Source organism: Oryctolagus cuniculus, chromosome 6 (genome assembly GCF_051225735.1).
Source record: "Oryctolagus cuniculus isolate XC-2025 breed Fujian yellow rabbit chromosome 6, ASM5122573v1, whole genome shotgun sequence".
Classification (NCBI taxonomy): Eukaryota; Metazoa; Chordata; class Mammalia; order Lagomorpha; family Leporidae; genus Oryctolagus; species Oryctolagus cuniculus.
In genome coordinates, this window is record NC_142872.1 from 160,593,200 (window position 1) to 160,620,279 (window position 27,080).

Sequence of the window (27,080 nt, forward strand, 5' to 3'; positions counted from 1 at the left end):
CAGCTGCAATGCAGTCACGGTCAGCAGATCCGGGCTCTGCAGGCCGGCTGTGTGCTAGTGACCAGCAGTCAGCACCCCGCCAGCCTGACCCCACCCTCCCCTGGGCAGTGACGCTGCTGCCGACACACAGGCACCAGTGAGCACGGGATGAACTGCTGACGACAGAATGCTTCAAGGTTTATCCGTACCCACAGAGGTGCTTCATTACTGGGCTATGACATCACTGCACTAGTGGGTGGGCGTCGGGTACAGAGGGTTAAACTGTTGCTTGGGTATGCCGTATCAGAGCGCTGGTTCAAGTCCCAGCTGTTCCACTTTTTTTTTTTTTTTACAGGCAGAGTGGACAGTGAGAGAGACAGACAGAGAGAAAGGTCTTCCTTTTGCCGTTGGTTCACCCTCCAATGCCTGCTGCGGCTGACACACTGCGGCCGGCTCACCGCGCTGATCCGATGGCAGGAGCCAGGTGCTTCCTCCTGGTCTCCCATGGGGTACAGGGCCCAAGCACTTGGGCCATCCTCCACTGCACTCCCTGGCCACAGCAGAGAGCTGGCCTGGAAGAGGGGCAACCGGGACAGAATCCGGCGCTCCGACTGGGACTAGAACCCGGTGTGCCAGCACCGCAAGGCGGAGGATTAGCCTAGTGAGCCGCGGCGCTGGCCTATTCCACTTCTGATCCAGCTTCCTGCTAATGCATCTTGGGAAGTGGTAGGTGACAGCTCAAGTGCCTGGGCCCCTGCCCCCAGAATGGGAAACCCAGGTGGAGTTCTAGGCTCCTGGCTTCAGCATGGCCCAGTCTTGTTGCAGGTATTTGGGGAGTGAAACAGCACATGGAAGACACTTCTCTCTCTCTCTTTTTGTAGTTCTACCTTTCAGGTGGATAAAAATAAATAAATAAACAAAAGACTACTCCATTTTAAGACGCATCAAAATCTGCCTCCTTTCCTGGAGTGGCATAAATCATCCTTTCTGATTTGGAGCTATCTTTTACTTGGATTTATTACCTTTAAAGAGTGCTCACCAGCCAAAGCCAAGATCCTATTAAATTATCCATCTTAGGAGGAGAGGAGCAGGGTAGCAAATTCTTACTGAGCTATATTTTTTGTTTCTTAGTTTTTCACTTGCCCGGAAGTTATAAATTGGTAAGTGCCAGGAACTTCCCAATGGGAGTGGAAACATTTTAACATAAAGCTAGCTGGCTGTCACGGTCGACATGACGAATAAAGTCTCCACTGCGCAGCTCCCTACGGGTCTCCTTCCTCAGGTTAGGACGAGGCACGCCCCTCCTGCTTCACCGATTCTGCAGGGCCTGTAGGAGCCGTGGCTGGGTCTTCCGTGGCTGGGTCTTGTCATCGTCCCCAGCCTTACCGAGAACTTGCTGCGTAACAAGACATTGGGGTTGGCGGCGCTGCGGCTCAATAGGCTAATCCTCCACCTAGAGGCGCCGGCACACAGGGTTCTAGTCCCGTTCGGGGCGCCGGATTCTGTCCTGGTTGCCCCTCTTCCAGTCCAGCTCTCTGCTGTGGCCAGGGAGTGCAGTGGAGGATGGCCCAAGTGCTTGGGCCCTGCACCCCATGGGAGACCAGGAGAAGCACCTGGTTCCTGCCTTCAGATCAGCGCGGTGCGCCGGCTGCAGCGCACCAGCCGTGGCGGCCACTGGAGGGTGAACCAACGGCAAAAGGAAGACCTTTCTCTCTGTCTCTCTCCCTCTCACTGTCCACTCTACCTGTCAAAAAAAAAAAAAAAAAAAAGAAAGAAAGAAAGAAAAAAAAAAACAACCAAGACATTGGGGTTGATAAAGGAAGAGGCAGACGGGAAGGAAACGCAAGTTAATTAAATGGAACGCGCGCGTGTGCCGGGGTGCTTTTCCTCGCAATCCCCTGAAGCAGGTTCAGCACTGTGTGTCCTCAGCTCTAAGAGGACGTCAGCTTTCACTGGCACTCACGTGCCACAAGCCTCCAGAGAAGCTGAGGGTCGAAAGGATGCCAACGAAGACACGCCGGCTGCTGCCCAAGTCCACGTGGGGTACTCCTGCTGTCAGAGGTGTTGGGATGGGTCCCAATCCAAGAAAACTCCGTTCCAGGGTCGGCAGTCTGAACGCTGGGCAGGCCAGGCGTGAACTTGGGGGCCTCCCACCCCCACTTTCCCCTGGAAGGCCCAGTTCACCACTGCGCACCTAACACACACCGCGGCTGCGAGCCCGGTTTCCAGGCTGCCCTCCGGGGGCCACATCGTGGAGCACTACCTCGGCACCAGGCTCAGTCCTCACCAGGTTTAACCTTGGCTGGCAAGGCTGCTGGGGACAGGCGCCCCTTCCTTAAGACTCTGGCGCCTCCTGTCTGACAGCGGTGGTACTACATGCATGGGCTGGAACAAGACGCTGGCCTAGTGTTTGTGGGAAACTTTCCGAATACAGTCAGATGAGGTGCCCTTGTGCAGTGAACAACCTGCACAGCTACACACGGAGCCCTGCTAGTAAGGCAGACATGAGGGTACATTACCCAGTATTGCTGATGAGGAAGCCACAACTTGCCTACGAGGCTCCAAACCAGGCCCATACGATTCCACAGTCACTTGATCAGCTCACAGGAGCTTCAAACTCATCTGGAAAGCAGGCTGGGTGTAGAAGCCTAGGCAGAAAGCCCTGGCCACCGGAGGCTGCAAGAGGGCCGAGGTCCCCGGGCCCGTGGTGCCTGGGGTAGGCTTGTGAGGGACACAGGAGCTGGGCCAGAGGAGGCCAGCAGCCAGCGCAGCACCGAGGCCGGCCGGGCCCTGATGTGCCCTCGGAGTCAGGGCAGGACCAGTGCTGCAGGGCAGGCATGTGGGGGAGCAGAGGACCCCGCCACGGACTGATGCGTGGCCAGGAAGGGCACGGGGTGCCAGCCTCCAGTGGGAGACAGAGGCAGGGCACACGGGAAGCCAGCTGTGCCGTGTGGGAAAGACATCTCCCCCAGCCCCCTTCCCTTCTCCCTCTCTCTGTAACTCTTTCAAATAAATCAATAGAAATCTTTTTTTAAAAATCTTTAAATTTTTTTAAGTTAAAAAAAAAAATCAAGGGCCGCGCCGGAGGGAACCTTGCTCAGCCCTGGACAGCTTTGGCCTCAGCCGGCCACAGCACTGTCTGGGCCCACGCTGCAGGGGCCACCAGGAGCAAGGGTCGAGGGAGCAAGCGTCTCGAGCTGCTGAGGCCACGGCGCGTCTCGGTGGCTGGGAGGGTCAGGATGTGTCAGGCCCCTGCCCTGCTCTCACAGACATGCATGAAACTGATGTGACAACCAAGAAATAAAAGGAAATTAGTTGAAGCAGCAGCAGGAGAGATTTAGAGCCTGAGTCCATAGGGGGAAGGGCATTCCTGGCACGAAAGTCACCAGGAGACACCTGGTGAGACTCCTCGCCTCAGATCCCAGTGCTGCAAATGCATGGGTCAGGGAGTGGAGCGCCCAGGTGTGGGGAGGGCGCAGGTGAACAGGACCCAGGCGAGCAGCAGGCTCACCCAGGCTCGGCCAGGCCAGGTCGGGGGAGGCTCAGTGTGCCCCACAGGGTCAGCCTGGGAAACACAGACACCAAACGCAGGCCGCGGTGGTCCAGCCAGCTGCAGGACCACACCCGCTCTGCCCCCTGCTGCTCACACGCACCTTCCTGTTGGGGCCACATGACGGTCCTCACGGCGTTGCTTCTGCCCCTAGAGGTAGCTGTGCAGAAAGTGCCTTCACCACCACCATCATCATCACATCACCCCCTGGGGCCTAGCGACGTTACTGAGCTGCCAAGGAGTCCTGGCCAGGTACATCACAGAGGCAAAACTTAACTCAGACCCACCGCGTGCCCGACCTGGTGCCCAGCCTCAGCAGTCCCCATGAGGGATGCACCTCTTGATGTCCCCACCCCACTGCCAGTGCACTTCTCCATAGACCACAGTCCAGAACAGGGGCTACACCAGAAGGGGGAGCTTGCTCTCTGCACCGCAATTCATTCCAGGGATGTGGGCCACACCAACCCACCCCGACCACACACTTAGCAAGCAGAGCAGCTGCACGGCTTGGAGACAGGTAAGAGGCAGCCAGCCTCTTAGCCTTTTAGCCAAACGGCACTGGGAGCTGGGGGCAGGCAGAACTGCCAGAGCATGCCTCAGCAGGTGCCATACTCGGGCTGACAGCCCCCTCTGGTGGCCGATGCGGGCACTACAGCTGAATAGGCTGCACTGCAAACTGGGCCAGCATTTTGCTGTGGCTTCACTGGCCTTCACTGGGGAGGGCTGCTGTCCTAAAATGAGTAAACCGGGCCAGGCAGGGGGTTAAAGGGTTAAACCACAGGTTGTCACACAGCAGGAACACAACCCAAAGTCAGTATTTGATGGCACTGCTGTTCTACAATGGGAGGTGAGTGTCCTGGTGGCCCAGGTGTACCTGGCCAGCCCAGCAGGTGGAGCAGAGCCAACTCTGGCCAGTGTTCCACCCACCCTGATCTTCACAGGACTCTCCCACTTCTGTCCACATCTCTGTGCTGGGCAGAAGCAGCTCCACCAGGAGTGGCACCCCCACAGCCCCCCTCACTGTCCCAGTCAGGGTGTGTCAGCCAGGCAGACTGATTTCACGGGGGTCCAGCAGCTGTGTGGGAACATCCGGCTATCCAATGCGCCCTTCTCTACATGTCTGTTAGACATCAGCCTAACACACCTACCCAGCAAACGGGAAACACGTGGTAAACTTCCTGGTTAAAATTGCGTGGATCTGAGCCTACCCTCAGCCCTAGCAGCAGTGTGGCCCCGGGCGGCACTCTGCCTCTCTGAGCTTTGTCCTCCTGTCTGTGCAGGCTGGTGGGGAGGAGCGCAGGGTATCATGATTACAACGGGCTCAGGTCAGCATGCAGCACGCCATGAAGTGGACAGGAAGGGCACTGCCCTGAGGCAGAGGCCCTGGACCCCAACTCCTATGCAGCTCCCACCCCCAGTGGCCAGGTTCTGCACAGGCCTCATCTTCCCACCTGGAAGCTTGAAGCCCACATTAAAAGCAGCCTTGGAAAGTTTAAAGAGGACCCTGGTCTTCCAGCCTCACCCAGACACTGGTGTGCACAGACCCAGAGCTGCCAGCACGAGCTAGGGGATGCTTAGGGACAGAACCCCCCGACCACCACCAACAGCCTGCAGGCACACGAAGGCGCCAAGCTCCCGTCGCCTGCAGAACCTCCCAGGTGCCTCCCAGCTCTGATACTCCGAAGGTGGAAGATGAAAACCCCCACCCCACCCCCGTTCACAAAATTAGCATCATGCATCTCATAAAATGCTAATGAGCATGCCGACTTCTGCAGCTCATGGAGTTCGCATGTTTATCGAACACAAGGGAGAAGTCTCTCGGGAGCTCCCCGGCCAAGGCTGGCAAAGAGCAGCAGGAGAAAGGCTGGGAAGCAGCGTTCACTAAGGCTGGACCCGCAGCCGCAGGGCAGCGTGGTGCAGACACGTTTCCTCCATGCTGAAACTCCACATGCGTTTCTCTACGAGTTATTTTTAAGCACACTCAAAGTGAGAGAGCCAGGCAGTGAGTATGTCTGTGCTGAATGCCATCCTCACACTGGCAAACGCAGCCCTGGGGCTGGCGCTGTGGCCCAGTGGGTTAAAGCCCCAGCCTGTATCCCATATGGGCACTGGGTTCTAGTCGCAGCTGCTTCACTTCCAATCCAGCTCTCTGCTATGACCTGGGAAAGCAACAGAAGATGGCCCAAGTCCTTGGGCTCCTGTGCCCACATGGGAGACCTAAAAGAAGCTCCTGGCTCCTGGCTTCAGATCAGCTCAGCTCTGGCTGTTGCAGTCACTTGGGAACTAAACCAGTGGATGGAAGACCTCTCTCCCTCTGGCTCTACTTCTCTTTCTAACCCTGTCTTTCAAATAAATAAAATAAATCTTTAAAAAAATGCAGCCCTTTCCTTGGGGAAGCCCCACAGGTCACTTTCCATAAACAGGGACAGCCCCTCCACGCCCAAATGGGACATTCAGGAAGCACTGACGGTGCTGCCCTGCTGACCTCGTCAGGATGATGGGGTGACAGCACGTCAGAGCTGGTGGGGAGGGAAGGGGAGGGGACGGGGGGAGACTGCAACACAGAGCCCAAAACTGACGAGAACGGGGGTTTCTTAAACCCGACTGTCAGGCTTGCGAGGTAAAACATGCTATGAAAGCCAAGACACTATGGCAAAAAGTGTCCTCCGGGAAGGACCTCAGTGGGTGAGACCCCAGTAGAAAGAGGTCATCAAAGAAGGAGGTACTCTTCTCTAAAGGGGGGAGAGAACTTCCACTTTGCTTATGGCCCTGTCTAAATACTGACGGAGACTGTGGACTCAAAAGGCTTCCACAGCCTTGGCAGCTCATGTCAAGAGCCTCGGATGATCACTGACGTCATACGTAAGAGTGTCAATTGTTAAATCAACAACAGGAGTCACCATGCATGAACTCGCCATGCAGAACCTCTGTCCGCAAAGAGTTGTAGTATGAGAGTTAACAGCAAAACTTGTTCTCAGAGATTTATTCCTTTTTAATGTATTAAGTGGAGGATATTCTTATGCCTCATAAGTCTTAGTTATGCCTAAGTGTCCAGCTCCATTGCTTGTTTTCTTAGGTGCTTCCTTAATTAATGATAAAACTCGTTCTCAAGGACTTACTTTCTTCTAATGCATTAAGTGGAGATATTCTTATGTCTCATAAGTTCTAGTTATGTCTAAGTGCTAGCAAAAGATGCATCATTCTTGGGTGCTTCTTTAAAGTTAATTAAGTTTCTTAAAGGAAAACTCCTGCTATGTCCTTGGTTACCTCTGCTGTCTTTTACACGCACACGTATAACACGCACACACACAGACACAGACACGCAGAGATCCACGCACACACGCACTTTAGGAGAACGAGGAGCCCAGGCATTGAGCAGCTCTCAGAGGTGACAGAAACCACACAGCGTCAACAGTGACGGCCAGGGGAGAGCAGGGCGCTGGGTCCCCAGGCACCGGCAACACAACCAGCCAGGAGCCAGGGGAAGGGAGGTGGAGAAACAAAGGCGAGAAGGAAGAGGGGGCCCTGGGAGGGGAGTGCGGACCCCGCTCTGTACAGGCAGCTGCTCATGGCCCCCTGCCCTCGGGCCATCTCCTCCCTCCCCACCCCTTCCACTCCCCTGCACCCTCAGCCCAGGGCACAGGATGCACGCACCCCGGGCCGAGGTCCAGAGGACAGTGGTCATCAAGCAAAGCACCAGGCACGGGGCCCAGCACAGGAGCAGTGGAAGATGCTGCCGCCCCTCCCCGCATCTGCACACCTCACGCCATGCAGAGAAACACAAGGTCCTGGGGAACGCTGGCTCCCTTCTCCCACCTGGGCGACACTTTCATGTAGCAAATGTGCACTGAGCAGTGACCATGGCAAAGTCGGCAAGCGAGGGGTCTTCCCAGGTCCCGAGCCGGCCAGTGTCAGGGGGACACTCACCCCTAAGGCCCAGGAGCAGGCAGAACCCACCTCCTTCCTTCCTTACCATGCCGAGCACTGCTCCCAGAGAGGCCCTCCCCACAGGCCCCTGCTGGGCAGAGGAGACCCTCTTGCAATTGCTCCTGTCGGAGGCTGCACGCCTTGTCCAGGCTGGCGCTGTCCAGCAGACATGGCCAGTGCCACACCTATGGTTTCCAGCTTTCTAGCAGCCATGCCGCCATAAACACCTGTAGTAAAGTCACTTTTTTTTTTTTGGTTTTTTTTTTGGTTTTTTTTTTTTTGTTTTTTTGTTTTTTTTTTTTTCTTTTTTTGACAGGCAGAGTGGACAGTGAGAGAGACAGACAGAGAGAAAGGTCTTCCTTTGCCGTTGGTTCACCCTCCAATGGCCTCCGCGGCTGGCACACTGCGGCTGGCGCACCGCGCTGATCCAATGGCAGGAGCCAGGCACTTATCCTGGTCTCCCATGGGGTGTAGGGCCCAAGCACTTGGGCTATCCTCCACTGCACTCCCAGGCCACAGCAGAGAGCTGGCCTGGAAGAGGGGCAACCGGGACAGAATCCGGCGCCCTGACCGGGACTAGAACCCGGTGTGCTGGTGCCACAAGGCGGAGGATTAGCCTAGTGAGCCGCGGCGCCGGCCAGTAAAGTCACTGTTAACAAGATGTTGCATCCGACCCACTGTATCCAAAGGAGCATCATTTGACTTAGAATCCCCGCTTCAGAGATCAATGAGGAAAAAAAAAAAAACAATTATTGTACTAAGTCTTCCAATTGCCATTGTGTCACCTCCCACCTACAGCACCCCACAGTTTGGCCAAGGCACAAATCTGGCATTCATGTTATTTCCACAACACCAGGAAACTTTAGAGACATGAGGCTGGCAGGCTCCGCCCTGGGACCTCCAGTGGGGGAGGGGGCAGGGGGTGGGAGGGAAGGGGTGCCTCCAGCACCCAGACTGCCCGGGACTCACCAAGTCAGGCAAACTGAATCGGCAGACTTTGGGCCTGCGAGCCACAGCCCCTGCCTGGGCCAGCACAGGAGAGGCAGGTGCCAGAGGAGCACTTGCGTTTCTAACGGTCACAGGCTCAGGAGCCGGCTGCGTGCTCTGTGCTCCTGCAGTCCTAACAGCACAGAGAGAAGCGGGAACACGGGGACATTCAGCCTAGTGCGTGATAAGTGGGAACACGGGGGACATTCAGCCTAGCGGGTCCAATGCCCATGGAGAACTCCATCCCGTATCAGGGTGCTTGGGTTCAGTCTCAGCTCATGATTCCAGCTCCCTCCCCAAGTAGCTGGGACACTGCCACCAACAGGAGAGCCCTGGGTTGTGTTCTCAGTTCCCAGGCTCAGCCCAGCCTGGTCCTGGCTGTTGCAGGCATTTGGAGAGTGCACCAGCAGATGGGAGCTCTGTCTCTCTCTCTGTCCCTCTGCCTCTCAGATAAATTAAGAAGCAACAAAAACAGAGCCTTTTAAAAGAAATAAATTACAGAATGCCAGCCAGGGAAGGAACTGCAGGCAGCTGTGGGAGACACGCAAATTGTAGCCGTCTGCTTTGTTAAAAACGAAAACCCAAGACCCGTCTCTGTTTTAAAGCCTTCCGAATTTCAAAATTAATCCTGGAAGAAGGAACTGCCCTTTAGCATCCAGAAGCTCTGACGTCTTCTCAATTCCAGAAAACGGCTTTAGACTCCAGGAGCGAGAGCCACGGGGGAGGGATCCCCAAGCCTTCCCTGGTGACTGAAACACGACCCAGGGTCAGGTGTGTGACGGCTACCTAGCAGGTGCCACACACTACGAGAGGCCCAGCCAGAAATGAGAGATGGACTCTCCCTCGGGACACCAACAAGCAATTCCACCTTCCCCGTGAGAATAATGGACCTGAAGGTGTTGCTTGTGACCCAATTTCGTAGACTCATCAATGAAAGGGACAAGGGAGCCAAGTCCAGCTTCCCAGCCAGTGTCTCCGCTGGCTTGGTCAGCCTTGTCCTGAGCCCCTGTGGAGGTGGCGGTCTCCTGGGTGTACACCCCTGGGACCCTCAGAAAGTCAGGCCACCCCCACCCTAGCTGGTCCAGCCTCAGGGTGACCCTGGCAGGTCCAGCCTGCCACAGGGGCAATGTAAGTACCCAAACCAACCACTCAGGGGCCTTCTCTCCTGCAGGCCTGGCTTCTCCACTCTTCAAACATCCCTGACACGTCCCGTGCTCCAGGGGGCCCCCACCCACACCCACACACCCTGTGTGGGGCCCACCCTGTGGGTGTGTGTGGCCAGGGAACCAGTCCCAGCCAAGGGACCTGGAGCAGGTGCATTCACACGGACGGCCCCTAGGGGGCGACAGATGACAGAGAGAGCCGGGCAGGGAGGCGGGTCACCTCCGACTGGACGCCAGGCCCTTCTCTTTCAGGACCTGCATTCTTCACGTCTGGGTTCCAACCCTGACCCCGCAGAGACTTTTCAGAACCTCATTCAACACAAATCAGGCGCCCGATTCTCTCAGGTTACTGTGTATCCTGTCTTCGCCCAAGAGACTAAGCTCCAAAAACAACTAATTCCAAACACAGTCTCGGCTGTAAGAGACCACGTCCAAGGCTCCAGAAGACGGAGGCCTACGGACCAGGAACCAGCATTTCCTGCACAGGGTCGACCACGCCCACGGAACAGGGGGGGGGGCACTCCCCTTCTCCAGCCCGAGACTCCCGCATCAGGGCGGGTCTGAGCGAGGCTCAGGGCTCGCCCCGTGAAGCCAGGTGTTCAGCAGCGTCCCAGGGCGGCAGGGCCCGCGGCCCACTTCCACGCTGCGCTTCACAGCCTCCCGGGGCTTCCGCTCGCTCTCCACCCTCCGCTGCCCCTGTGCTGACTTCCCACAGTAAAAAACACACAAAAAAGCAAGATCCAGTCCTTCCACCTGCAGTGCCAAAGTCCACATCTCATAGGAAAAACAAAGGAAACAACGCATGCAGGGTGCGGGGTGGGGGTGGGGGTGGGGGTGGGGGCTAAAATGAAACCCAAACGGAAACCGACGCTCCCAGCCACACTACATGCACACACAGCCGCATCGGTGGGCGGAGTCGGCCCAGCCCTCCCACGCCCATGCACCGCCCACCGCCAGCTGGTAGGCTTCTCTGGCACAGACTCCACTCCGGGGCCGTTACTCTGACAGGGCTTCTAGCGCATTCTAGGACTGGACAGCCAAAGCCCATTATCCACAGGCGGCTGGTCCCAGAACCCCGAAGACACACAACGCAACGTTTGCTATGCACGGCCTCCTGGGTGCCTCGCACCATCTCCACCTCACTGATGATTCCTCGTGGAGTGTAAATGCCGTCCAAATGGTGGATATACTCCCTGAGAAGCAGTCTCCACACGTTCAACGCAGGCGTAACCTGTGTGTTCTGAGCATCTGCCATCGGAGGGTGCAGAACACACGGACGGGGAGCTGGAGGGCCAGTTGCCTCTCCATCACAGATAGGAGCTATGAATACGGAAAGTGGGAAGGCCAGAATAAGCCCTGCAGGTCTGGGTGGAAAACTGGAAAGAGGTCTCATAAACCCAATGCTTTCTTTAAGATGCATTTATTTATTTGAAAGGCAGAGTTACAGAAAGAGAGAGAGAGAGACAGAGAGAGGGATCTTTCATCCACTGGTTCTCTCCCCAAATGGCCGCAATGACTGGAACTGGGAGAGACCGAAGCCAGGAGCCAGAAGCCTCTTCCGGGTCTCCCAAGTGGGAACAGGGGCCCAGGGACTGGGGCCCTCTGCTGCCTTCCCAGGCATATTAGCAGGAAGCTGGATCAGAAGTGGAGCTGCTGGGACTCGAACCAGTGCCCATATGGGATACCAGCATCTCCTGTGGCATCTTAACCCACTATGCCAAGAAACCAGCCCCAAACCCAATGGTATTTAAGAAACAGATACAGAAGCTTGCGGGCAAGTCTGAATTGAAGTTATATGTGTCTATCACGTGTGGGCATGTCTGAACTGAGACACACATACGCAGCTTGTGTGTACAGAACTCTAGGTCCTAGCCGTGTGCAGCGAGAGAGCTGAGAAGCAGTGAGAAGCCAGAGACAATGGGCTCCCCAAGCTCCCAGGTCACGCTCCTAACCACCACTCTCCACCGAAAGGAACCAGGGCTCCTGCACAGAGCTGATTCCAGCGCTGAGGCAGGCAAAGCACACATGAGCCAGAGTATCTCCCACCAGGAAACAGGGGTACACAGACGGGACACAAAGGCCACGGGTAAGGGGCTGCAGCTGGCCACACTCGGGCTGCCTTCAGCATCCAAGTAAACAACGTGGTAAGATTACACACCACTGACCAAATAACAACGCGTGGTCCACAGCAACACAAAGCCCAAGAGAAAGTTCTTGCTCACACGGAGAGGAGGCTGGTGAGACAAAGGACGGGACGGACAGGTGAATGAGCTTGGCCATCATCCCACAGTCTCGCTCCCACCCAATGCCACACTGCACACCCTGAGCACGCACAAAGCCCAGTGGTCTCCCTTCCATCTCAGTGCAGCGGGAGGCAGACACCTGGTAAAGCCGGAGAAGTGACCGGATTAGACGCCCATCACTGAGCACCCACCCCAAGCACTGGCCCCAGCAACAGTCGCCCAAGGATGTGACACTGCGCAGAGGAATGGGCTGCTGGCGTTGCTGGCAGTGGCTCAAGCCACTACTGAGGCCAGCACTGTGGTGGCGCGGGTTAAGCCATCGCTGGTGAAAGGTCCTTAGGTCCCTGCGTGCCTGTCCTTGGAGGGGATCTTGGGACCCCAGTCTCTGTGCTCCCTGTCACTATGACCCTGATGTGACAGAGCCAGGGGCCGCCACCAGGTCTGCCTTAATGCAGACGCCCTGCCCCCGAACCTCCAACACTGTGCACCCCTTACACATTTCCTGTGCATAAAGTCAGCTGCTCTTTACAGTCATTAAACAAACTGAAAATAGATCTTTGGGGCCGGCACTGTGGCGTAACAGGTAAAGCCGCCGCCTACAATGCTGGCACCAGATATGGGCGCCAGTTCGAATCCCAGCTGCTCCACTTCAATCCAGCTCTCTGCCATGACCTGAGAAAGCAGTGGAGGGTGGCCCGGGGCCCAAACACCTGCATGGGAGACCGGGAAGAAGCTCGTGGCTCCTGGCTCCTGGCTTCAGATCCACGCAGCTCCAGCCGTTGCGGCCAGTTGGGGAGTAAACTAGAGATGGAAGACCTCTCTTCTCTCTCTCTGTCTCTGCCTCTCTGTAACTCTGCCTTTCAGATAAATAAATCTTTAAAAAAAAAAAAAAAAAGATCTTTGAAAAATTAAGGGTGGGAATGGGAGAGGGAGGAGGAAGAAGGGTTGGAGCGTGGGCGGGAGGGAGGGTAGGATAGGAAGTATCACTATGTTCCTAAATCTGTGTAAGTGAAATACATGAAGCTTGTCTAACTTAAATAAAATTTTAAAAAAGGTAGCTGCCTCGGGTACGTTGCTGCAGTACCACAAAGCTCACTAACACACCCATCATAACTCTCACGTTAAAAAAAAATAAGTTATAAAATAAGTCTCCAAAGATATCTGCATATTGAAAAACACATATGAGGGGAATTCAGAAAGTTCACGCGAGCCTGGAATTATCTGCATGCCATTCTTCCAAGAAGTGTCTGAAGCACCCTCCTAAGAGAGGGAGGAGTCACCCACAGCAGCCTCCGAGAAAAAACATCCGCTCTGACAGCAGAGGCGTCCCTTCCAGGAGCGGCCCCAGCCGGCGGCCCAGCATCACTGGCCTCTGTCCCCTCCCTGGGAGAAGGGACTGCAAGGGGAGAGAAGAGGCTGCAGCCCTGTTCCTCCCACCACGTGCCCACGCAGGGTCTGGCTCAGGAAGGCCTGCAAACGGACATGCGAGGCACTCACAGGACTCACTTCGACTTCCAGCCGGGTCCCTGGCGCCAGGGTCCTTGAGGAAACACCACCAGCGCTCTGGGTTTGCCTCTGAAAGCTGCTCTTCCATTGCCCCTCCAGGTTCCTGGGCCCTGGACTCCTTTCTCATTTTTCTGTCTTTAGCTGACACGGAATCCCTGTTCATCTTCATGAGGTGGACGAGCCGGCTTGGGGCACAGCACGGCCCTGGGTGCATGTGCACGGTGTGGAGCTGGGGTACCACACGGCCCTTTGGTGCATGGAGACAGGGTGCCCTGGGGTACCACACGGCCCTTCAGTGCATGGAGACAGTGTGCCCTGGGGCATAGCACCACCCCTGGGTGCACGTGACAGTGTGGAGCTGGGGTACCACACGGCCCTTCAGTGCATGGAGACAGTGTGCCCTGGGGTACCACACGGCCCTTCAGTGCATGGAGACAGTGTGCCGGGGCATAGTACCACCCCTGGGTGCATGTGCACAGTGTGGAGCTGGGGTACCACACGGCCCTTCAGTGCATGGAGACAGTGTGCCGGGGCATAGTACCACCCCTGGGTGCATGTGCACAGTGTGGCGCTGGGGTACCACACGGCCCTTTGGTGCACGGAGACAGGGTGCCCTGGGGTACCACATGGCCCTTTGATGCATGTGCACAGTGTGCCCTGGGGTATCACACGGCCCTTCAGTGCATGGAGACAGGGTGCCCTGGGGCGTGGCACCACCCCCAGGTGCACGTGACAGTGTGATCTGGGGTACCACATGGCCCTTCGGTGCGCACCCACAATGCGTGCACAGGATGTGGTGCAGGGCTATCCCTGGGTACATGCCTACAACGTGGATATCCATCTTGTTGTGCTTGGAGCTTCCCAACTCAGGAAGGCCCTTTGCAAGTAGTGCTTGTTCCTGCTCTGGGCAGAGAGGGTGCAGGTGGAGTTAGTGACAAGGCACAGAGCTGTCCCTGGACCTGAGGTCAGCGGCCCAGGGTCTAAACACGAACTCTGGGAGGAGGGAAAGTTACTTACTAAATACACTTTCCAAAATATACTTTCAAATAACAAAAGAGAATAAGAGTGACAGGGCGCTGCCCACCGCAAGCCCAGAGCTCTAAGCCAGGCGGGGGGGTGAGAGGGCTCCTCCACTTCCAACCTGCAAAGGCAATGGCATCCAACCCCTCCACCTGCACCTGTGCCCTCCCTGCCTTCCCCAGGAGGGCCCACAGGCCACACCCGGTCTGGGCAGGTTACACCCAGCCCGCTTCTCTAGAAACCCCATTCTCCAGAAGCCCTGTCAGGGAGGTGCCCTGACTGGCCCAGGGCCAGCATGTTACCCGAAGAAGCTACTCAGCAAGCCTGGGGGCCAGCAAGCCTGGGGGTGTGGCCTGAGCCAGCAAGCCCCAGTCACTGCCCTGGGCAAGCTCCAGGAGTTCATGTGGTCCGAGAAGCTTCCCTTCCAAAATGCGCCTGGCGACCCAGTGAGTGTGGAACACATGAGCACCACCTACCTCCCTCTCTTGGCCATTTTAGATTCTGAGTTGTCCTGCACCAGCAAACTGGGCCAACAATATTTAACTCCCCCAGAAGCTGAGCGACAGAGCTTAGCTCAGGTGATCCCGGCCACCGGCTCGGACACCACATGGAGCAATTTGGTGCTTAAGGGCATCTGGCCATAAGGAAGCCACCAGAAAGGTGCAGCAGATACAGAGAGCGGCCCGAAGAAGGCAGCCAGGCAAGGAAAGGGCCAGAGCAGGTGGAAGAGGGTAAGAGCACCCCCAGAGACAACTGCTGGAGTGGAGAGAGCAGGTGCACCCCTGCTCACACCTGTGTTCCCAGCATGCCGAAATTCCAACCGCCAAACTCCACCCAAGTCTCTGCTGTCCCCCTGGGCCGTGGGCCAGTGAAACTCTGTGTCTCACAGGACTCTCGGCCTCCCCAACAGGGCCAACTGGAGCCCCCAGCCACCAGCCTTTCACCTCTGACTCTATCCCTGCACAGGACCCAGAAGCAATCACCAAATCCCACCAATGTCACCGTCCATCCCTGCCTCTCATTTCTCACCCCCAAATCCTTCCAGATCCTCACCCCTCTTACGTGCACCTGGTCTCCCAAGTAAAAAGCAAAGACCCAACAAATCTGAAAAAGGAAATGACGGAATGTTTCTTCGTGGTGCCTTTGTTTCCTTCTGGAAAATGGAAAGAGGAGAAAGAGGAGGGGAAGGGAGTGGGCCGGGAGCGACGCGAGCCGAAGCGGAGCCTGGTGTTCAGGGCGCCTCTCTCATCTGCAACGGGATCTCCATGTTCCCAGAGCCCTTCCCTGGAGTCGTGATCTTAACCACACACACACACAGGGGCAGAAGTAAGATCTGTACCCAGAGCGAAGGTCAAACCCGTGCCGAGGGCAAACAGCGGACTCCGGCAGGCAAGAGGTAAAAACTGCAAAGGTAGGAAGTGCTACGAATCTGTAAGAGAAACAGTGAGACGCAAAGAGGGAGAGGGACCGACACACAAAACCACAGTCACGGAAGACTGCATGCAATCCACAGTCTGTGAATATGAAGACTGGGCTTGGGGGCCACAGGCACCACGGGGCTCCGAGCCAGGATGCACACAGTGACAAAGGACAGCACTCCACCCCGAGTCCTGGTAAGACCTCAGTGAGGTGGGAGCTGTGGACACACCTGGTGCTCGTCACGTGACTGGGTCCACTGAGTCACCTGCAGAGAAAACAGGGTTTGCTTCGGGATCACACAGTCCAAAGCGCAAATCCTGGCCCAATCACCCACCAGCACATGACCGAACCTCTGCCCCTCAATCTCCTTGCCTGTAAATCAAAGACAGCATCCCAGCGTCAGGGCACGGCGGTGACACGGGCGGAGAGTGATGCTCAGGGCACCACGCACAGTGCCGGGATGCTGGGCAAGTGGACGGAGCAAGGACATGAGTCTCAGCCATTCTGTCTCCTTCCGGAATGTAAATAAAATTCCATTTTACCCCTATCCCTACCTTCTTTCAAGAGACCAGCTCAGCCCTGAGCCCTGTATTGTTTTCCAAGTCTGAAAGCTCACAAAAAGCTTTACGGGGCCGGTGCTGTGGTGTAGCAGGGTTAGCCTCCAGCTGAGGCTCCAGCATCCCATATGGGCACCAGTTCGTGTCCCAGCTGCTCCAGTTCCGACCCAGCTCTCTGCTAGGGCCTGGGAAAGCAGTGGAAGACAGCCCAAGTGCTTGGGCCCCTGCACTCCTGACTCCTGCTTCAGATCAGTCCAGCTCCAGCTGTCGCAGCTATTTGTGGAGTGAACCAGAGGATGGAATAACTTTTTCTGTCTTTGCCTCTCTCTGTCTGTAACTACCTCTCAAAAAAAAAAAAAAAACCAACCTTGTATGGAGAAACTCACCTCCAGCTACTGCCCCCCGACCCCAAACCCTTAGCCCACCCTAAGATATATAAGGCCCAGCCCACTGCAGGATTGTGCCCCCTGCCACAAGTTCAGTCTATGCACGCCGCCAGGTTCAAATTCATTTTTCTTCTTAAATGAATTCATTCTGGCTACAAGTTCGTATCCTGTCTCCACTCTGTTCTGTGCCCTCTTTGCTTACACAAGTCACCGCTGTGAACAACTGTCTGTGTGTGACAACATGACCAGAGGGGAGCTCACCAGGCATGCCTCAGGACAGCAGAGGGGCTGCGGAGGCACGGCAGGGGCAGGAGCCTCGTGCCCAATTACCGGGAACTAAGAAGACACATGGCTGCTTCAGACTCCAGGCCAAATGCAGCACAGCCAGGAACAGCCGCGCCTCCTGTGCACCCCCCAGCAGTGCCAGGCCTGCATGACAGACTCCGAAACCCCCGAGCTGGCTGCCCACCCCCTGCCCGGAGAGCCTTGGGTGTTGGAGTTGAACGTGGGCTTGCTCAGCAAGAATGCTTAAGACCACCTCCAAAGCCCTTCTCACATGCATGCCCACCATGATACGGCCCACCAGAAGGTGCTGCAGCCAGGGGAGCCCTCAGCAGGGCCAGGCCACGCTGTGTGCAGTTTCCTCCCCCAAACTGTGAGCTCAATGCGTCTCTCCTTTATAAAGTATCTGGCCACAGTGCTGTGTGGCAGTAACAGCAAATGGACTGCCACCTCCGGTCATTCCGGTTTTCACTTCTTGAGGCACTCCCACACTGTTTCTCACATTCCCACAACAGCTCACAGGGACCCAGTTTCTCCACAGCCTCATAGGACATAGTCTTTTGTGCCTGGTTTCCTTCATTTAAGGTGCTTTTGAGACTGGTCCATGTAGATACCTGCATTAGCAGTCCCTTCCTTTTTGTGGCTGAGTAGTATTCTATGTGTGGCTACACACCATTTGTTCAGCTAGTAATCTGTCAATAGGCACTTGGGAGGCCAGCGCCGCAGCATAGCAGGTAAGGCTGCTGCCCGCAGTGCCAGCATCCCACATGGGCACAGGTTCAAGTCCCGGCTGCTCCTCTTCTGATCCAGCTCTCTGCTATGGCCTGGGAAAGCAGTGGAGGATGGCCCAAGTCCTTGGGCCCCTGCAACCTTGTGGAAGACCTGGAAGAAACTTCTGGCTCCTGGCTTCAGATCAGCTCTGCTCCAGCCATTGCAGCCATCTGGGGAGTGAACCAGCGGATGGAAGACCTCTTTCTCTCTATCCACCTCAGCCTCTCTGTAACTCTGCATTCCAAATAAATTAATTAATTAAATAGGCACTTGGCTCCAGTTGGGGGCCATTACAAATGAAGCTGCTATGACCATGTCACCTATCTTCACATGGACACAGCTTTTGTTTCTCTTGAGTACATACCTGGGAGTGGGACCGCTGGGTCATATGGTAAGTATGTGGCTACTTTCCCATGTGGTGGTACCAATGGGAGGAGGCAGATAAACTAACAGGCAGTTAGGTCAGGTCCCTTTCGGAAAGAGTGGACGAGATGCATGCTTCTCCCCCAGAAGCTGCCTCTAGCAAGATAAAAGTGCCGATCCTGCTCCTATGAGCTTCTAGTTTTATCACCAGAATAGAGATGAAGTTACCTATCGCACTCTTCTGAAGGCTTTTTGTTTTCTCCTTAGCAGGCTGGACAGGATTTCAATTCCAGCGTTCTAATGGGCTTTGACCCCGCCCTCTGGAGGACTGTTGGCTGCTACTCTGTTCTTCCCCCAAACTGTGCTTAAAAGACGCCCCTCTGACAAGCTCCTCGGGTCCCCCTCTCTGGGAGCCCCTCCTGAGGCTGCGGCAGCAGGTTTCTGACTTAAATACACCTTGCATGCTCACTGCCCTGTCTCCATGGAAATTCTTCTCATACGGGAGACAAGAATTGTGGTTGCCTTCACCATTGTCATTCCCCTCTAACATTACTGTGTGTGCCTACCCACGGTGCAGCGGGAACCCAGCTGCCACAGTTTCAGCGGATGTGGGACCCTGTAACATTACTGTGTGTGCCTACCCATGGTGCAGCGGGAACCCAGCTGCCATGGTCTCAGCAGACATGGGACCCTGTAACATTATTGTGTGTGCCTACCCACAATGCAGCGGGAGCCCAGCTGCCACAGTTTCAGCGGACGTCTGACCCTGTAACATTACTGTGTGTGCCTACCCACAATGCAGCGGGAGCCCAGCTGCCACAGCTCAGCAGACATGGGACCCTGTAACATTACTGTGTGTGCCTACCCTCGATGCAGTGGGAGCCCAGTTGTCATGGTCTCAGCAGACATGGGACCCTGTAACATTACTGTGTGTGCCTACCCTCGATGCAGCGGGAGCCCAGCTGCCACAGCTCAGCGGACGTGGGACCCTGTAACACTGCCATGCATGCCTACCCACGATGCAGCGGGAGCCCAGCTGCCATGGTCTCAGAGGACGAGGGACAGCCAGGGCTTCCAGCCATCCCAGCAGGTGCGCCGTCCCCAGTTGTTAGCAATGCTGGGCGTCTTTACATACACTGCTGGCCATCTGTTTCTGTCCCTCTGGGAGGACAGGCAGCCCTCCCTTAAACCACAGGCTTCTTATTTGTGAATTCAAGCAACTCTTGAGTAAAATTATTCGAAAACAACGTGTCTATACCGGAACATGTATGGACTTTTTCTTGTCACAATTCTGTAAACAAAACAGGGTAACAACCACTTAGATCTTCCATTCTGTTAGCACCGGTCCCCTAGAGGTGACTTAACACACACAGTGGAACACACATCAGTCACACACAAACACTACGACACCACAGCCTTCTGCAGGAAGGACTGGAGCAGCCTTGGCTTTTGGCTCCTACCGGGGTCCTGGAACCAACCCCCCCGCCCCCAGCACCAAAACAGGATCTCTCCAACCTCTGCCATTTGTAACAGGTTCTGTCTGCCCTGTGTGCTGTGAGTTCCTGGAGAACAGGGGGCCCAGCTCCTGGGGACACATTCACAGGGGGTACTGTGTGAGCAGGGGCGTGGGGCCACTGCACACAGCCCACACTGGGTCTCGGGCACAGCAGGCATCCGACAGGCGTTCACGAGCGACTCAGCAAAGTGGACGCCAGTCCCAGCAGGGGGAGCTCAGGTGCAGCTGGAGGCAGCCGGACCAGGCTCCTCCCAGGTCGCCAGGCCTTCACCACAGCTGGCCCAGACCCAGATTCTGGAACTAGGCAAAGTCCTATCAAACGACCTAGATGGCACCTCTGTAAGGGGGGTCACAGGCCCAACGTGGGCCTCAACACCAGGTCCACACGCTGAGTCCTGCGATGCGCTGCGACCACCCTCACCTGAGAGCCAGTGCAGACTCTGGAGCAGAGGACGAGCGCTGGGCTTCGGCTTCCTCATCTGCAAGGCAGAGCCAGCCAGCCCACCTCGCAGAGCTTCTCTGAAGAGACAACTCAGCAGCAGATGCGATGCACCTGCCCGGGCATCCATGCAGCCACCGCTGTTACCAGCCCTGTCAGCCCCCAGCTCCGCGATTCAACACGGGGTCAGGCCATTGTTTCAGCAGTGCCACCTGTAGTTACAGGTCACTCCCATTAAGCTCTGAGCTTCCAAGACACTACTAGAAACTGTAAGATGTTCCGGGGAGGGAGGCGAGGCTTGGCTGATGGAGGGAGCATAGAAGGGGAGGAGAGGAGCAGCAGAGAGGGAGAGCTGCGAAAGACGGATGAGGGAAGGAGGACGGTCGCCTGCAGGTGCCACGGGTGTCCCCGACCTCCTCCACAGAACCCGGACAGCCGCCATGCAAGCAGTCCAGGGCGACAGAGGCACGGGAGACCTGCCAAGGTCCCAGGGCTGGTCTAGAGCAGGGCCAGGACTTGCGCCCGCTTCTCCCTGTTCTGGCGCCTGCTCCCTGCATCGCCAGAACCTGCTTCCCTTTGGGGGCTCACTCCCAGTCAGCACTGAGTCCCAGGGCCCCTAAATGCTCCCACCAACAGGCCAGGCGAGCCGTGCACCAGCCCCCTGGCTCCACTCACAAATGAGAACAGGGAGTAGAAACCAAAAGCGCCACTCCCACCCCTACAGGTGAGAACAGGCCAGGATGGCCCAGGGCCTCGCTCCAAGCCAGGTACCAAACCAGCGAGGTATCAGGTCCCTCAGCCCGTCATGCTCACGGTTCCTCCTTCCCCCAGCTCCCAAACAACGCTGACAGAGGCCTGCTGGCACCTGAAGCGAAATCCCAGCAATCCCAGTCCCACGGGGTCTTTCTCTGAACGGTGGGTTACTCTAACTGTCCTCACCCTGGACTGCATGTGACAGCACCAAAGGAAGCTCTTCGGGCTACCCTTCTGCCCCTCCAAAAACATGTGCTCCCACGCCTGCTACAGAACATCGGAGAGTACTGTAAGGCTCTGGTCAGCATAAGACAGAACGGGGACGGCCACACCAACAGGTCGGGAAGCTCAGAAATGGACCTACACGTGACTTCCCAGGAGACAGCCAAGGGCACTCAATGGGAAAGGAAAAGGCTCTTTTTTATTTATGTATTTGAAGAGGAGAGAGAGAGGGAGAGAAGGAAAGAGATCTCTGTCCACTGGTTCACTCTCTAAATGGCCACAATGGCCATGGCTGGACCAGGCCAAAGCCAGGGGCCCAGAGCTCCATGCACGGGGAGCAGGGGCCCAAGCCCTTCGACCGCATTCTGCTGCCTTCCCAGGCGCATTAGCAGGGAGCTGGGTTGGAAGTGGGCAGCGGGGACTGGAACAAGCACTCTGATACAGGATGCTGGCACCACAGGTGGCCTCATAGCTGGAAAGGCTCTTTTAACAAACGAAGCTAGGAGAACTGGAGGTCTACACTGAACAATCCCCACTTCACAACACACACAAACCCATCTGAGATGGGCGGTGGACCTAACCCGAAAGCAAGAAGAGGAACGCACTCACTGCTGCCACGTCCCACGGCTGGGCCCCCCCTCACCCCCACACAGGATGCCACCACGTTCCTGTCCAACAGCCAGCAGCTCACGGAGGCACCCTCTGAGGCCAGGTGCCTACCCCACTCATCGGGAGCCAGAGTGTCGGAGACACCTGCATTCCTGTGTCCACCACACTACACACAACAGCCAAGCTACAGCGTCAACCTGGGTGCCGATCCACAGCCGAGTGGACCGAGAAAACGGGGTGTGCGCACACAACGCAATGCTCTTCAGCCCGAGAAAAGGGGACATCTTGTCATCTGCAACAAGGCGGATGACCCGCGGAACCTGGCTCTCGGGGCAGTAGGCAAGCACAGAAAGACAAACACCCACCCTTCTCACTTTGGGCGGGGAAGCTAAAACAATCAACTCAAAAGCAGCAGAGAGCAGACTGGCAGTTACCAGAGGTGGCCAGCGGGGGCGCAGGTGAGCGAAGTGCCCAGACGATGGCGAGCAGGTAGGATGCCTCATCTCAGGAAGAGCCGGCGTCCGACAGGTGTTCCTGAGCGACTCAGCAAAGTGGACGCCAGTCCCGCCATGGGGAGCTATCAGAGGCTTTCCCCTTGAGACACGGTACCAGAATACAGTCGATGCTACCGTGGGATACATTCAAACTGAGAAATTTCAAATGTTCTGCCCACAGAAAGAATGTATTTGAGGTGAGGGATATGTTAACTAGATTTAATTATTCCACATGGCACTGCCACATCACTTTGTACTCCATAAACACAAAGTAGAATTTTTCAACTTACAATTAAAAATAAAAAACAACAGAGAACCTTCTATTGTCAAGAACCTTCTATTGTCTAATTTTAAGTTCCTATTTTTATAATATGCCAAGTACTTTCTTTCTTTTAATTTATTTATTTGAAAGGCAGAAAGAGATGGAGGTCTTCCATCTACTGGTTCACTCCCCAAACACTGAGAGCAGCCAGGAGCCTGGAACATCATAACATCACTTTGTACTGGGTCTCTCACGCAGGAGGAGGGATCCAAGCACTTGAGCCATCACCTGCTTCCTCCAGCGTGCATTAGAAGGAAGCTGGGGGCCAGTGCTGTGGCTCAGCACGTAAAGCTGCCACCTGCAGTGCTGGCATGCCATATGGCCGCCAGTTCGAGTCCCAGTACTCCACTTCCGATCCAGCTCTCTGCTATGGCCTGGGAAAGCAGTAGAAGATGGCCCAAGTCCTTGGGCCTCCGCACCCACGTGGGAGACCCAGAAGAAGTTCCTGGCTTCTGGCTTCGGATAGGCACAGCTCTGGCCATTGTGGCCATCTGAGGAGTGAACCAGCGGATGGGAGACCTCCCTCTCTCTTTCTGCCCCTGACTCTCTGAAATTCTGCCTTTTGAATAAATAGATAAATCTTTAAAATAAAAAAAAAAGGAAGCCGGAATCAGAAGTAGAGCCAGGCACTCTGATATGGATGCAGCCGTCTCAAGGGGCTTCTTAGCCACTGTGCCTAATGGCCATCCCCAAGCATTATCTCTTTATAAGCAAACTCAACCATTTATATATTTTCTGATCCTGGACAAAACAAAAAGAGAAGAGGCAACTTCAACCGATAGTGTGTTTAAGATGCCTATTTTGCTTCCCTCTCCGATTACTTAAGTAGTTACTTAAGTAATTTTCCACTTTTAAAAAACTAATCACACTCCACCCCAGCTTTCCATTCACACATGCCGTGGAGAAGCCAGAGAGTGAGAGACAGCAGGCTGGGCTGTACAGTGGGGAGACTGGGCCTGGGTGGGGAACACAAGAAACGCTGTCCTGAGTGTCACCGGCACCCAGGGCTGGGACCCGGTCACGTGTCCATCAGCAGGTGCAGGGGCAGGCTCCCAAGCGTTCCCTAACATCCCGCAGGTCAGGAATCTGGTGAGGACCGGATCTCTCCACCCCTCAACTGCTCCAGCCCTAGCAGCTGAAGCCTACCCTTGAGAAATCTGAAGGTGAAAGTTTAACAGGTAAACAGCTGAGAGGAGGGGAGCCCGACCGGCAGGCTAAGTCCCTTCCACGTAATTAAATCAGCCCCGTTGGCGCGGAGCCTCTCAGAGGCCGCCTGCACCGAGCCATCTATAAGAGGAAATGCAATTAAGGAGAGTCTCTTTCATACCTCCCCTTCTTCACTGCCCTTGCCGCAGGCGGCAGCTTAGCTCTTCCCAAGGATAGCTCTCTTGCAACGCTGCCCTGCGAGTTATAAGGCCTGAAGCAGGCCAGGTGTAATAAAGTGTAGTTCTCGGCGGCGGCCGGCTCAGCTCGCTCTGCCACCCAAACGCTGTCCCTCGCGGGCCACGGACAACTCCGTCTCAGCACAGTTTACGGTTCGGCCTCTCCCAAATTAACCCAACATCAAAACGGGAAACTGCTTTCAGAAATTAGCTGGCCATGGATTGACAGAAACAAGATCCTTTCTCAGTTGTTACTGCTGGAAACTGAAGGAAACTACAGCAACGGAGACCTCCAAAGAATTCACGGAAAATGTGTGTTACGAAAACTATGAATGAATTTCCAACTTCATTGTAACTTTATTGCAAAATAAAAAACTTCACACTAAGTTGTTATAACACATAGAAGAGGATCCAGTATGAAGCACTGATAAGATGTCACTTTCTAAAGGCCCTTTCATAAATTCTAAAACTGAAGCAAGAACAGACATCAAATTGATGGCAATGCCTGGGAGAAGAATGGTGAAATACCCAATGCTTTAGGAAAAGTTTCTCAAGTCAATGCCTGGAAGAAATCAGCAGTCTACAGATGGAAACACTGTTTTAGAGAGGATCAGATGGGGCTGGTGTTGCGGTTCAGGGTAAACCACCACTTACAACAGGGGCATCCTGCTGTGGAAGTGTCCGTTCAGTGTCCGTTCAAGTCCCGGCTACTCTGATTCTGATCCAGCTCCCTGGGAAGGCAGCAGAAGATGGCCCAGATGCTGGGCTCTGCCACCCTGTCGACTCGGCCTCCTCTTTCTATACACAGCCTGTGGTGAGCAGCAGGAGGCTGAGAGTTTTTGTTCCTTAGCTTTTAACTCCATCTGAGGGCCCCTCCTATGCCCAGGGTTCCTTTCCAGGCTGTGGGGCAGCTCGTCCTGTGTCTGGACCACACCAGCAACTCGTGGCACTGAATGCAGAAGTCATTATTTTAAGGCGGCGAGCCGGCACAGTCTGGCCTCCCCACGCAGCACCCTGGCCCTGGGTGCACCAGTCCACTGCACACACCCCTACGCCTGGCACAATGCCGGGCTGAGGGCAGGCTCTGGACGCCCACCATCCTTCACCCCTGCCGGCAAAGGGGCTTCATGCTCTGAACCAAGGTGGCGAAGGCGCCCCTGGGGGCCGGCTAGTGGCACCTGTCTCGCCAGCATCCCCTATGGACACTGGGGGGTGTCCCAGCCACTCCACTCCCGACCCAGCTCCCTGCGAATGTACCTGGGAGAAGCAGCAGAAGCCAGCCCAAGGGTATGGGCCCCTGCACCCACGTGGGAGACCCAGATGAGGCTCCCGGCTCCAGCGGGGCCCAACCCTGGCCATTGTGGCCATCTGGGGAGTGAATCAGCAGGTGGACGCTCTCTCTGTAACTCTTTCAAATACATAAATAATTAAACACACACACACACACTTCCAGGCTGACCTATCTGAATTTTCACTCCTCCTACACGGCCTACAAATCAGAGTTGCCAGGACAGCAGAGCAAGACACGGTGGCTGGGGCCCAAGGCGGCTGCCAGCGTTAATCACAGGTGGAGTTGGGCAATGGCTGGCTGCCTGGAGGCGGTGACCTGACATTCCAGTTTCAAAGGGAGGGGCGCGACAGTCTCAGAACCGGACAACAGGCAGACTGCAGAGGATAACCTGAGGGTTGCAGGGTTTCCAGTAGCAACGCCGCAGAAATGTGACCCTTCAAAACACCCTGGCCAGGAAAGTGGACGACGTGATCGGGGAGGGCTACCCATTTCAAGGGGGGTGGGGGGACGGACGCGAAGCCGAGCACGAAGAAGGCCCAACCAAGCGTTCCTCTGGCCGGGCTGGCAGCTCCGGGATTCGAACCTCCCGCCCGCTGAGACGCCTGCGCCCCGGCGCTGCGCGTTGCCCTGGAAACGGTCCTGCGCACGCGCGCGCCCTACTTTCCCCTCGCTCTCCCGGAGCTCCTTTGCCCCCTCCCCTCGGCGGCGGAACACCGCCAGCGACTGAACGTGCGGTCGAAGGACGCCGTCACGCTCGCCCTGCGGCCTAGGCCGCGGATCCCTCCGCCACGCCGCGGCCGGCGCGCGGCTGCCCGGCGGCACGCTCCCAACGGCTTCCCGCGCGCCGCGCCGCGCCCGCCCCACCCCCACCCTCTCCGCGCCCCAACCCCCAGCCCGCTCACCTGCCTCCCGCGTCTCCATGGCAACGCCCCCACGTCGGAGGAAAAAAAAAGCTTCGGGCTCTTCCGGGCCCCCTCCCGTGCCGCTCGAGAAGGCGCGGCGCCCCGCGGACGCTTCGCTTTTTTATTTGTAATTTTTTAAGAAAAGAGCCGGCGAGCTTATGGCGAATCTGCGGCATCCAACATGGCGGATGGAGTCTTCGCCCTCCTCCCCACGGGGCGCTGACGTCGGCGTAGCGGACGTCCGCCTCGGGTGACGTCCCCCAGCGCCGAGCGCGGCCGCGCCGCGCCAGTACGCATGCTCGGGCCCGGCGGCCGCGTCCGGCCCCGCTCCGCGGACCGCGGCGCTCCGCGTTTTGCGGCGCGCTCCGAGGGAGTCTCGCGAGTCCCGGGACCCGGGCGTGGGGCGCGGGCGTCGCCCCGGCGGCTGGGGCGGCCGGACGGGGGCAGCGAGTTCCGGCTCGGGTCCGCGTCTGCCCCGTGTGGACGCCTGCGGGGCAGCGAGTGAACTTTTTGGGGGCGGTTGTCTCCGTTTGCGGGTCCGTCGGCCGGCATGGCCGCGGCCCGTTCCGGAGCCCCCGGGCCGTGAGGCCGCGGGCCCTTCGTGACGGCGTGTGTGCGGTTGGCGGCTGGGCAGGCCCGGATGGCCGAGCCCCGCACCGCGGGCCGTGCGCGGGGTCGTGTTGCCCACGCGCGCGTCCGGGGTTAACTTGGGCTCGCAGCAGACGAGCGCGCCGTGGTGTGCGCTGGTCCTGGGAATACAGCTGTTCGCGGTTGAAATAAAATGCTGCGCTAACGTGGTAGCCCAGGGCACGGACGAGGCGCCAGGAAACAAGAAAAGGAAACGCAGTCGCCGAGTGACCCGAGTGGGGACTCCTGAGGTCTTGTCCATCGCTGCTGTGGGCCCACGGCCTCCCCGGGGCCTTTCTGCCTCGCGCTTTGTCCTGTCCTGGATCCCGGGCGCCCTAGCACACCCCGCCTATGTCCGGGCCAGAGCTGC

General features: G+C 56.6%; 1 protein-coding gene across 6 annotated transcripts in view; it reads right to left on the reverse strand.

Moving 5' to 3' along the window:
• Window positions 1–26,699, reverse strand: part of ZFAT (zinc finger and AT-hook domain containing) — a 205,569-nt gene extending 178,870 nt beyond the window's left edge. For all 6 annotated transcript variants that reach the window (XR_016236025.1, XR_016236026.1, XR_016236027.1 and 3 more), the window contains exon 1: window positions 26,084–26,699. Coding sequence is in view for 3 of the 6 variants with exons in the window: in XM_070075863.2 (XP_069931964.2) it covers window positions 26,084–26,102 (19 nt within the window). In the remaining 3 variants the exon portion in view is untranslated. The remainder of the gene's footprint in view (window positions 1–26,083) is intronic.
• Window positions 26,700–27,080: the final 381 nt, after the last annotated feature.